The following is a 12927-nucleotide window of genomic DNA, read 5'->3' as shown; positions in this document are numbered from 1 at the left end:
GTGCTCACCACAAGCATGTAGCCATTAGCTAAAAAAGTAACCCAAAGATGAGTTTGGTCAAAACTCCACCATACTGATGAGACGTAAAGTCATCGAGGTCACTGAAAGGACAGTTGATTTATATTGTGACTCTTTCAAGTGAAATATTTTTCATTAAGTTAAAAGTCTTGGTTCCCTACCATTTCAACAGCACTTCACATACTTATAAGATGCAATCTTTCTTGCCCTGTGTGTCTATCTATACACAATGGTTTTCCTTGTGGCAGGATTTCCCAAGTTCCTCAACATTCATTCCTGTCCTCTATCAGAGATCTTAAAACCCAGAACAAAAGCAGATTGAAAGAATGGACGGGGAGAATCAGAGAAGACTAAATTCTTTTACTTAACTATAAGCAAGTTAGAATGTAACATAATTTCTTTTTGGTGTGTGAATGCTCCCAACATGTTCTTAAATATTAAAAAGACATACAATGCTCAATTCAATTGAGAACCTTCCACAGAAAGTGTTTCAATAGAATAAGCGAATCATAATGTTTCCGTTTCACCATATTATTTTAAAGTCCATTTGAAAATTTACATGTGTATAAATTCAGAGGTTTAAGAAATTTCAAAAGCCATAGAAACAAAGTTCAGGAAGCAGAAGGCTGGGAACTTCCCTGCTCACTTAATCCATGCTTAGTTTTACACTCCTCACAGGTAAGCAGGCAGTGCCTAGAATAGAAGCAAAAATAGAGGTTTGTACTTTGACCCTGGAAGCTCTAGTCTTAACACAATATTATTGAGAAACATTTTCTATACTAAAGTTCACAAGCCCCCCCCTTTTTTTTTTTTTGGAATAATAGGAGTTATTTTTTGGTTTGAGACCCTAGAATTTCATTTAAAAAAAAAAAAGGCCAATAATGATCTTCATGTCCACTGTTTTCACAGTATCATGCTGCCTCTCAAATAGAATCCACTGTGACAAGTGAGAGCCTTTAGGGAAATGTGTCCCCAACAGTAGTCCTGTAATACTGTAGTAGAAATAGCTATTATTTACTGAGGACTTACTGAGTGTCATAAATAGTCATTTCTATGCCTTATAACATCCCATGAAAACAATTCTGCTCACCATTTTATACATATAAGACAATGGAAGATTAGAGAGTTTAAGAAACTTTTCCAAGTTTACATAGTTTAGTAAGTGATAGAATTGGTTTTCAACCCAGGTACTCTAAGAGCAGAAGCAATGCCTTTAACTCCAGAGTCCTACTACTTATGAGAATCACGGTATATATTAACATAGCAAAGGCTCTGAGAAGTCCTGCAGTAAAGAAACCTGTTTAGATGTGCTGTAACTCTGTGATGGTAGAAGCCATGTCTGTTGATTAAGATATTCTTTTGAGATTTGCACAAGGCCTTGCACACAGTAGGTACTCACTAAATGTTTGTCTAGCAAATGAAATAGTTAACTAAGTTAAATAATAAATAATTATTAGTGAAGTTGAATAGCAACAACTCAAAGTTTGAGGGTTAAAGAGATTTTTAAAAAAAATAAATGGATGTTAAAAAAGACTTTAATATTATAAATGGTGACTGATCTCTCATTTACATTTTTATAATTATCTTCAGTACAATCCCACAACCAAACAGATTACAAACCTGTTATGCCCTGGACCGAAACCAGCCCCACGAAGCTGAATATCAAGGGAATGGAATTTACTCTGGCATATTCCTATGTACGATGCCTTTCCAAGGCCAAACCCCAAGATACCAGCAACTGTAAAAACAGGTTAGGAAAGATAGATTATATAAAGGTTCAGGATTTCCTCCATCAATTACCTTCTAGAACTTTCTTTCTTAACAGTAGTAATTTTTATATTAAAAATACAATGATAGGGTTAGCTCAGTTGGTTAGAGCATGGTGCTGATAACACCAGGGTTGCCGGTTCAATCCCCACATGGGCCACTGTGAGCTGTGCCCTCCTTAAAACAAAACAAAACAAAAACCATAGTAAATCAATGAACAAAAACTCTGAGAATGAAACTCCCTAGTAATGAGCAGGATTCAGAACTGGAGACTTTCTGATCTCAGTTTTGAACTGGTGATAGAAAGATCAGGACAGAGCAAGCAAACATGTGACCCTGAGCCAGGCCGCCTGAGGGAGGCCCCCAGCAAACAAATATCTGAGGCCACCAGGGGAGGTGGAGATGGGGTTCGGGTTGTGGCTCTGGAGGTAGCCTCCAGATCAATGGGTAGGGAATTCTCTTTATGGATTGGAGTTTGGGGAGCTGCAGTCCAGCCCGTCTGTGGGGCAGAGAGGTCACGAGGCAGAGGGAACCTCCCATGGAAGAAATCTCCAACCTGCTCCTCCCACTGGGAATGAGGTTGCAGACTGTAAACTGGAAAGCATCCTCTTTGTACATAATAGGTCTAGGTATCATGAGTGGAAGATGAAACCCCAAGTTTGTGGCAAGTGTGTTACCAGAAAGTCCCTGATTTAAAAAAAAATCATTCATTTGTTATGTCCATTATAGAAAATACTTTAAAAAGACTAGCCAAAAGAAGAATGTTAGAATCCCTGATGGACCTATCATTCTGAGGCTGTTCTGTTGAAATCCTTTGTAGATCCTGCCAGTCCCTCCTAAGCCATGTTTTAAAGAGGACGAAGGTGAAGTCTCTATTGCTCAGTTTTATATCAGAAAATGTTGAATAAATTGCAAAGTGGCAAAAAGCGAAGACTGATTTTTCAGAGAGTCAATTTGGTTAACCTGGACATGCATATCTCCAGTGGCTATAAACATTTTCTTTTAAAAAAATGATTCTTTTTTACTTCTATGACTTACGTGCAACTTTAGGCAATGATCCAAATCTTGGGTTAGCTGCTAAATAACCTAAGGAGTCATATGAAAATACATTATTATTTCATTTTGTAACATTTAAATTTGTAAAGTATAATGAAATCAAAGTCTAAGAGATACACAGATTCTTAATCTAAAGAGATAGTCTTCAAAGAGTTATAATTCAAAGCCAGCAATGCTGAGCCGAGTCCTTCTTATGCTGCCATCTCTCTGGTTCCCTTTTCTGATTCACTCTCACTTTTAAGAACCCTTTTGATTACACTGGGCCCATCTGGAGAATCCAAAATAATCTATTTTAAGGTCAGCTGATTAACAGCCTTTCCATCTGCAATTTTAATTTCCCTTTGCCATGTAACCTAATACTGGGGGTGCCAAAAAAAATACACACACACATGACTTGTATTTATCTTTTGTTATCGGTATATATTGAGCATTACAATTTTAATAGTTTTTTCCTTTCTTAAAATGTGTATATGTTGTTGTTTTTTTTGGCACCCTGTGTATAGTCATTCACTCATTCCAGATACTAGAACATCTACCAGAGGGGGCGGGGTAGGGGCTTACGCTGAAAATAGGCAAAAGCCTGCATACATCAATGGTTCACCAAAAAAATAAATACCAAGCATCAAAAAGCTGCCAGGATGCTCACAGAAAATGGGGCTCCCTTACATTATGGAACAAATATTGAATCTTACCGTGGTGGACTAGTCCTTGGGTAACAAGCATGCTTACAAGAGAAAAAGGCAGAGCTGTAAAACATAAATGACCTTTAATACTGGCATTTTAGAACATGGCACCTCACCCAGAAATGAGGGAGAATTACTCTGAGTTTTTTTCTCTTAGCTACCTCGGCAATGAGTTGTTAGTCATTTGCTAGTTTACTTATTCAACAAATATTTGTTAAGTACTGCCTGGAGAATTTTCTTGGTGTCGGCCCCAGGCACCGAACTTGACGTACAGCTTTAATCTGACAAAACTTAAATCCCATGGTACTCCACCTCCAATATCCCCTTTTACTGAATGTCCACCGTGTACCAGATTCGGATGACTGCATACAACACAGACACCTCAGAGTGTGTGTGTGTGTGTGTGTGTGTGTGTGTGTACACTTCGCTGTTGACTTTGGAAATGGCCTTTAACTATATATTTTGAAATTTTCAGTCCTACATAAAAGTTAAAAACCAGTGCAATAAACTCCTGCCTATCCTTTCTAGGATAGTTCCCTGCCTTTGTCTTTCATGGCATTTTGTCGCACAATTTGGATGTCTATTTTCTGAGGATTCCAAGATTACTACATTCATGTTAAACATGAGTGATGTTTAGCTCTGACTTTTAAAACAGGCAAGTTAGTCTGGCAAAGGCAGTTTCTAGTTCTGTCAAAATGTGTCAAATGACTTTTTTTCTAAAAGCAGAGAGCAGTGATAAACATCTAGCTCTTCCTACCGACCAAGACAAATCAAAGAGCAACCAATTTTCCCTCTCATATCTACCTGATGGTAGGCAAATGGGTCATACTGAAATGTTAGTCTACTAGGGCTTAATTAAATTACTTACTCATCGGTTGTCAGAAAAGACATGAATGAATTGCTAGAAACACAACCAATAATCATAGTAATGCATAGTGAGTATCAACTTCTAAAGAGCATTACTGCCCAAACAATTGATACTGAATTTGAATGACTTAAGAAATGAAAATGAGTATTTCAAAATAAAATTATCCTCATCAGCAATGTTGTAAATATTGGGGCTATACCTGTAGGCTCTATTATGACGTTTTCAAATTATAAATCATGAATTTTTGAACACACAGCCTAAATTCACACCCTTGTCTTATATATGACAGGCCCGGGAAGAGGGGGCGACTCAGCAGAAAAGATTATTTCAAAGACGTAAGAGAAGTATTAATGGATGCTGCCACTTCTCATTCATTCCACAAATACTGAATAGGTACTTTCTCTACGTGAAGCACTGTGGTTGGTGCGGGATGAAGCAATGAACCTGACATTACTTCTGAACTCAATGAGGTTAGAGTCAAGTGGAATTTAGGAAGGTTTACTCTCAAGAAATTCTAAATAATATTCTTGGCACATGTTCTTGGACACACATGACTTTTTGCAAAATGAGGTAAATCAGATATTATCTCTGCCTTTAAAAGCTTCTCAATACAGATTTCAACTCTAAACAGCTCCCCATATCAAAGGTCTTTAGTGAACTATGCAAAGTTCCTGCTAAAAAACAAACGACCATAATTCGAATGATACTCAGGCAGGTGACTGCAGCACAGGTAGTGTTACAGATTAAGACAGTGCGATTTACCTCTCTTCCAGAAACTTTCTTCTTGACATTCTCGGATAATCTTTGAAATCTCCCCTCTGTGGATGTGCAGTTTTGATTTTGGACAAAACAACAGGCTCTGTAAGGAAAGTAATGACTGAAATCATTAGAAAAGCATCCACTCTGTCTTCTCTGGAGGAGGGTGTAATGGTCTCTTCTCTCTGGTCATCAGCCTGTCGTTCTGTGCGGGCAGCCAGCACAGAATAAAGACTGGTTTCAGGGAGCGCCTTCCAGCAACAAATGCTGGATGGACTTGAACAAGGAAAGAATTCCAGTTGGAGAAGCAAAGAGTGTGACTTATGAATTAGTGAGCATGGAGCAGATACTGTGCTCCCCTGAAAATAAGACCTAGCCGGACCATGAGCTCTAATATGTTTTTTGGAGCAAAAAATTAATAGAAGACCCGGTCTTATTTTACTATAATAGAAGACCTGGTCTATAATATAATGTAATATAATATAATATAATATAATATAATATAATATAATATAATATAATATAATATAATATAATATAATATAATATAATATAATATAATATACCAGGTTTTATATTAATTTTTGCTCCAAAAGACGCATTAGAGCTGATTGTCCGGCTAGGTCCTATTTTCGGGGAAACATGGTACCTGGTGAGAATGAATTCCTGCTCAGACCACATTTTCTTTCTTACCTCCAGCCTCTGTCCATGCAGTTCATGACCCCTGCAATGCTACTCACTCTTTGACTACCTGGTCTCCCCAGGTCAGTGTGGCCTACACCATAAACAGAGGTTTCCCCTACAGCACAGTATTTACACATCTGGGATCGCACTCTGGGCACTGGATTACAAGTTATCTATTTATAGATCTGTATTACAATTTACGTATTTATACTTCTGTATGCATTTTTAGACTAGGAACTCATCAACAGATTGCTTTTAATTTTTCTACAGTTTCCTTTCTATCTTGACTTTTTTTTAAAAAAGATTTTGTTGGGGAAGGGTAACAGGACTTTATTGGGGAACAGTGTGTACTTCCAGGTCTTTTTCCAAGTCAAGCTACTATCCTTTTTCAATCTTAGTTGTGGAGATCACAGCTCAGCTCCACGTCCAGTTGCCTTTGTTAGTTGCAGAGGGCACTGCCCACCATCCCTTGCGGGAGTCCAGGAATCAAACTGGCAACCTTGTGGTTGAGAGGATGCACTCCAACCAACTGAGCTCAGTGGCAGCTCAGCTCCACGTGCCGTGTTCAATCTTAGTTGCAAGGGGCAGAGCCCACCTTCCCTTGCAGGAGAAGAGGAGTTGAACTGGCAACCTTGTTGACAGCCCACTGGCCCATGTGGGAATGGAACCAGCAGCCTTCGGCGTTGGGAAAACGGAGCTCCAACCACCTGAGCCACTGGGCTGGTCTGTATCTTGACATTTAAAAAATATACATCTGTAAGTGGTCTGCAAATAATTTCTTGTACAACTATTGATATGGTTAACATAATAACTTTTACTAGTTCTACAATATTTTTTTATCATGTTGATATGCTGCAATTGGGACTAACTTTCATCTTTTATGATTCTTCCCCTTTTATAGATATGCATGTATTATTCACTCAGTCTTATCCACGTCTCTACTCTCATTCCCCTCTGCTCATCACCACAACTCATGTGGATCTTTTGTATGTATGCATCTTTGCAAAATGTTCATTGTCTTGGGTGCGTGCATCTTTAAAAATGTAATTGTTTCATATAGTTAATTTTATTTTAAAAATATGTCCAACTTGGTTCTATGCTTTTAAGATCCCTCCCTATTGCACTCTACTTTGAGTTCACTGCTTCTAACTGTTGCATACTTCTCCAGGATGCATCCAAGTCCCACCATCACATGTCGCCTCACAGACCCATGTAAGAACATTTTTCAGATATATATCTACATGTAAAATACAGGGTGTATTCCCAGTTTGGCGACGTCTCTGTAGACTGCTCTCCCCAGTGTCCTGTGCCATTCTCCACTCCCACCAGCCGTGCCCGGACGTTTCTCTGGGCCTACAGAGCCTAATAAAGCTAGTTAAACTGGATTCCAAGCAGATTAGAATAAAGAAAGGATTTTCTAGCACTTGGCACTAGCCAGTTTTTCTAAATTTTGGCAGTCTAATAGGTATAAAGTAATAATTTATTGTCTCACTTGCATTTCTCTGGTAACTAATGTGTTTGGGCCAGACTGCCCTGGTCGTCTACTGTTGAGGTAATGAATCCCTGCAACTGGCCCTGGGCTGTCATCTTTCATTATATATTGGCTCATTAATTTTTTATTATAGTAAACTACACATAATATTTACCTTTTAGCCATTTTAAAGTGTACAATTCAGCGGCATTAAGTACATCAACAATGCTGGGCAGACATCATTACTGTCTAGGTCCAGAACGTTTTCATCAACCCAAAGGGCAACTCCATATACATTAAGGAGTCTCTCCTCATTTCCTCTTCCTTCTAGAACCTTGGCAACCGCTAATTTGCTTTTTGTCTCTATGAACTTGCCAATTTGGATATTTTATGTAAATGGTATCACACAATATATGACCTTTTGTGGCTGGCTTCTTTTCCTTTGCATAATGTTTTCAAGGTTCGTTCCTGCTGTAGCATGTATCAGTATTTCGTTTCTCCTTATGGCTCAATAATATTCTATTGAAAGACCACATTTTGTGCATTCATCCCCTGGTGGATATTTGAGTTGTTTCCATCTTTGGAGCATTGTGAATAGAGGTGCTATGAATATTCCTGGTTTCTGTTCGAACACCTGGTTTTAATTCTGCTGGGCAATCTAGTAGTTCTATGTTTGTCTAATTGAGGAAGTGCCAAACTGTTTTCTATAGGAGCTGCAGAATTTCTCCACATCTTTCTCAACTCCTGTTTTTTCTGTTTTGTTTTGTTTTTAATTATGGCCATGCTAGTGGGAGTAAAATGGTATCTCACTGTGGTTTTGATTTGCATTTCTCTAATTACTAATGACATTGAGCATCTTTTTAATTGCTTGTTGCACATTTATGTATCTCCTTTGGAGAAATACCTATTCAAGTCCTTTGCCCATTTTTTAATTGGATTGTTTGTCTTTTTGTTGTTGAGTTTTAAGAGTTTTTTTATATATTCTGGATACTAGACCCTTATCAGATGTATGACTTGCAAATAATTTTTCCCGTTCTATGAGTGGTTCATTCGTTTTCTTTAAAATAAATTTTATTAAATAATTTGTTCCTTACTATAAAGTGACACTTGTATTTCCTTGTTTGTGAATTATTTATGTAGGTCCTCTGCCATTTACCTCTTGAAGTTTTAATGTTTTTCTCATTGAGGTGCAACCATTTTGCTGATTGTGCCAATGTTCTTTTTGGAACTATTTGTTTGTAGTAGATGTCAGTGTGGATGATGGTCATCATTTCCTGAGCACTGTCCCACGGTCTGGTCACTGTGCCAAGCACTTACATGCATGCTGACAAGGTGGAAGGACCCCATGGCACCTATGCCTTCAAAGCTCTACAAACAACCCAAACAGGCAACCCGTCATCTTTGCCTATAGCTCCCCACAGCGCAGCACAGCACACGGAGGTGGTGGTCAGTGTTAGTCACAGCGATGAGAGAAGGAGCCGTTCTCATTCTCCACTATCCTAGCTCCTCAGCAAGCACGCCTCCTTATCCCATTGTAAAGATCTCCTCTTGGTTCTTGCTGTGGTTGTGACAGAAATAAGGAACACCTCTCTCCCTGCTCTCCCTCAAACACACACATATATTCGCATCTAGGGTCACAATGCTATGAGTCCTGTAGTCAAGATGGAAGCTCCTGCAGAGCCTCCCCAGAGGAGCGCTGGAGATCCTTTTCTGTACAGCCATCAATGTTTCATAGCTCTCCAGTTCACAAAGGCAACTCAGGTGTCTAAATTCTTTTCCTTGTGACTTGATATCATCTGTCTGTTTGCCTCTCTGAACTTCGCTCCTTAAATATCACTTCCTCCATAAACTATTTTTAGCTTGAAAAGCTAACCCTGGAGAACATGAACTCCATTTACCCATCTCAGTACTTCGGCTTTTCTTCATTTATGTGTCCCTGAAACACGTAATACTTATTCTTAACGAGATGAAAATTGAGTTATCAGTCTGATGGCTAATTTAGTAGTTAAGGACTCTGCTACCCTTAACAGGAGCACCTTTCAGTAGCATGTACGTAGTATGGTTAGCCCTGGCAACAAAAATATAAAAACAAGCATCAATATCATTCTGTTAGATTCAATTAAGAGTTTTGCTCTGCCAAAGGAAGTCTCTTTAGTCATTGACAGACTATGTAAGAGTTAGTTCAGCTGGATTCTACATAGGGAAGAGTATAGAAAGGATTTTGTAATTAAAAATTTAAAAGATGTCCTTTCAAGGCAGTCAAAAACACATTTTCCTTCCCCATTCTATTTTCCCCTGAACCCATCCAACAAAGTGCCAGACTGAAAAAGTAAGATGACTGGTCAAGGATGAGGTTTAAGGAAAGTATTATACGATGTTGCTCTTCAGATGGTAGATTTGCAAATTAACAATATACCTGCTTGCTTGGAGGTGGCAAATGGGGAGGTTTATCTTGGTTTTCATGAGTAGACAATGAAGCCATGATGACCTTATCTTTGCTTCTCTTCTAGTTGAGTGTACTCAGCTTCTTTACTGGATGTCTAAGGAAAGTAAAAGAGAGTCACTGTGCTGTGACTGAGTGTTTACATCAACCTTAAAAACACCCTTAGTATCAACTCACCTATTTGGAAAACTCACTTTCATTTTGTCATTAGTCTTCATCTCCAACCACCTGGAAACTCACTTTCTAACTCCTCCCCCACCAACACACACAAATGTGAAATGTCACACTATGAACAGTGAAATGTTTTACTGCTTATAAATGGCGTCTTAAAAAGAGTTTCAATTCATTACCAGGCCATTAACTACACAAATATTTACTAAGTGTCTATTATATGCCAGGCCAGGGGATAGAAGGAAGGATAGATAAGGCACATTCTGTGCTAAAGGAACTCACAGTGTAAAGGGGAAGACACACAAGTCAGCAGTTACACAGATGCAAAGGGCTCCCCTAGAGGTATGCCAGGGAGCAAAGGAAGGAATGGAGGCAAAGCCTAGTCTTTCTGGTCAGGTCTGAGACATCAAAGACTAAGATTCTTGAGTTTGTAGAGGGTGGATGGACTCCGGGGCATGAAGCCCAATTGGACAGGTGCTGTAATAGTCCATGCAAGTAAGTATAGAGACCTGAACCAACACCCTGCTGGGAAGCATAGAGAGGACAAATTTGAGTTTGGAAATGTTGAATTTGGGTGCCAATGGGGCATACACTGGAATTAGCTAATGGGTATTAGAATATTTGAGGATTTGTGTCTGGAGTTACAGATTAGGGGGAGGCTGGAAAGATGAACTTGGGAGTTGCCATCGTAGAGATGATAGGTAAAGCAAGAAACATGAATAAAATTGTCTATAAAGAGTATTGAAGTATGTGAACATTGAGGCCAAGGGAATACCAACAAGAGAAGAAAACAAAACAGGCGAAGGAAATGACTAAGAAAGAATAGCTGGTACAGAGGGGAGGGAGTTTCTGAAATAGAGAATAAATCACTGCTGTCACATGGCTCAGAACAGTGATTTGGCAACGATGGACATAGTCCAGATAGACTATGAGCCGCTGTTCTGCCAGTGGCCACTGCACCCTGCAGCCCTGGACTCCATGACTGCCATGGAGTTCCCTGCAAAACAAACACCTTATACACAATTCCATTTCCTACCGAACTGCCAGGCATGTGAGCCAAGGGGCCCTCACTTGGACCAAGTTTCACCTTAGGTACCCAATGTTATTGTAGAGAGAGCATGATGCCCCACAGTGAAACGTCCTGGAATCAGGAAGAACTGAGTTCAGATCCCGACTCTACTCCTTGCTAGCCCTGTGCTTTGGGGCAAATGACTTGATGTGTCTGTGCCTCAGCTTTCTCATCTGTTAAGTGGGGGTAATAGACAAAGCAACCTTGAAGGGCTGTTGCAAGGATGAGAGATTAGGATGAGGATGAGGGATGAGGCCCATAAGCCTCAGCTCCACACCGAGCATCCAGCTCATTGGGACAGTGTGAGCCGCAAAGGGCAGCTGTCAGAGTGGCCCTGGGCACGTTGGATCTCCAGGAAGTCTTTGCTGACCCAATGTCAAAATAGATTATCTGTGCTTCGTCAAAGGTAGGCTATTGCTTCAAATCAAGAAGCAAAGATACGCATTTCAGCTTTGGTGGTCAGGTCCCCTCGCACCCAATTAAGCATCACATCTAAGCAAGCCGTCTGAGGGTATTGTCTTCCAGGCGCAGCTCCCACTACCACACCCCCGTGTGGTTTGGAGTTCCGCGGCTTCTTCAGTGGGGTGGGGGTGGGGGAAGGAGTGCTGACTGGTGCGCAGCAGGACGGGGCGGGGTGCGTGGTGGAGGGACAGCCGAGGGGGTCACCGCACTCTCCGGTTGTGGGGAAAGCGCGGAATCAGCCTGCAGGAATCCGCCGCCATCCCCAGGCTGAGGCCGCCAGCACGACCTCAAGCCCTGCACCCTTGACCGGGTTGCTGCCGGAGCCCGAGCACCGCGGAGAGGTATTGGCAGGGGCGACTCTGGGCGGCCGCTGCCAACCCGCGCGAAGTACCCGGGTCCCCGAGGACCCCCGGCATAAAGCGGCCAGAGGCCACCCTCTCCTCGCCACCCCTCCTGCTGTCACCTCCAGGCGGGGGGATCACCTGCGGGGTGAGGATCGCCTCGCAAGCTGCGTCTCCTGCGTCCGCTGAGCGTACCTCGCCTCCCTGCGCTACTGCGGCTGCCCTGGCACCTCTGCCCGCCTCCCCGCGTCCGCCCTGGCTCCTTGCGGCGCTCCGGGACCACAGGTCCCCTCACCTCTTTTCCCGGCCCTCACCTCTCTTCTCTGAGCGTCTCTCCTGCCTTCTCCTTCCTCCTCTTGCTCCGCCCCCTCGGCTCGCTGCTTCTCGCCTCCTTGCCTAAGCCACTCACAAGTGCACCCCCACCCCCACCTTGAAGTCTTTTTCTCTGTGGGTGACATCAGCACCCACACCCAACTGCTCAGGCTCTTGCTAGAAACTCCCAACCCACTCCCAAAGAATTGTCCCCACACCCGCTAGATTCTACCTCCCCAATGTCTTTCAAATAACTCCTTTCCTCCCAACAATAACGCTACAATCATTTACTGAACACCCTCTCTGGGCCTGGCTTTGACAGTCACATTTCTGCAATCCTTTTTTTTTTTTTAAATTGAGATATAATTATCATATAATATTATATTCGTTTTAGGTGTACAACAAAATGATTCCATATTTGTATACATTACAAGATGATCACCACAATAAGTCTAGTTAACATTCATCGCTCTACATTGTTACCTAGTCAGCCCCTCCCCTCCGTGAGGTCTTTTAAGGTCTACTCTGTAACAGCTTTGAAATACGTAATACAGGATTATTAACTATAGTCACCATGCTGTACGTGACATCCCCATGATTTATTTATTTTGTAACTGGAAGTTTGTACCTGTTGAACCCCTTTCACCCATTTCGCCCACCACCATGCAATCCTTTTTACAACCCTTTAGGGTGAGAGTACTATCATCCTCATTTGATGGGCTAGGCAATGCGTTGTGCAAGGCTACCCTGGCAGTTTGCAGTCCAACTAGGTCAGCTGGGTCCCAGGCCCTCTCTTTCTACTGTTCTTTGTCCATTCTTTCCAGCC

The 12927-nt window shown here is 41.3% G+C and overlaps 1 protein-coding gene across 4 annotated transcripts; it reads right to left on the bottom strand.

Moving 5' to 3' along the window:
- Positions 1-363: 363 nt before the first annotated feature.
- On the bottom strand, positions 364-12221 carry OCIAD2 (OCIA domain containing 2). Of its 4 annotated transcripts, none has more exons than XM_019741071.3 (7): positions 12104-12221; positions 9720-9843; positions 5155-5251; positions 3534-3587; positions 2824-2871; positions 1639-1756; positions 364-711 (listed from the first exon to the last, which is right to left on the bottom strand). In XM_019741071.3, exons 2-7 carry the CDS (start codon positions 9783-9785, stop codon positions 630-632), a joined length of 465 nt encoding a protein of 154 aa, XP_019596630.1. In that variant the 5' UTR covers positions 9786-9843; positions 12104-12221; the 3' UTR covers positions 364-629. The 4 variants fall into 4 exon arrangements, with proteins under 4 accessions (XP_019596630.1, XP_019596632.1, XP_074180771.1 ...); XM_019741073.3 differs by having other exon boundaries at positions 11985-12122; XM_074324670.2 differs by having other exon boundaries at positions 11931-12113.
- Positions 12222-12927: the final 706 nt, after the last annotated feature.

The sequence above is a fragment of the Rhinolophus sinicus genome, chromosome 1 (genome assembly GCF_057876585.1).
Source record: "Rhinolophus sinicus isolate RSI-liver-muscle chromosome 1, RSI-T2T, whole genome shotgun sequence".
NCBI classification, from domain to species: domain Eukaryota; kingdom Metazoa; phylum Chordata; class Mammalia; order Chiroptera; family Rhinolophidae; genus Rhinolophus; species Rhinolophus sinicus.
This window is presented reverse-complemented; position numbering and strand designations above follow the sequence as displayed.

Excerpts from the sequence above, each read along its gene's own strand:
- OCIAD2 (XM_019741071.3), bottom strand. The coding sequence starts at position 9,785 with ATGGCTTCATTGTCTACTCATGAAAACCAAGATAAACCTCCCCATTTG. Across the intron at positions 3,588-5,154 it reads AGAAAGTTTCTGGAAGAGAG|CTCTGCCTTTTTCTCTTGTA; the intron begins GTAAATCGCACT and ends TATGTTTTACAG. Across the intron at positions 2,872-3,533 it reads CCAAGGACTAGTCCACCACG|GTTATTTAGCAGCTAACCCA; the intron begins GTAAGATTCAAT and ends ATGACTCCTTAG.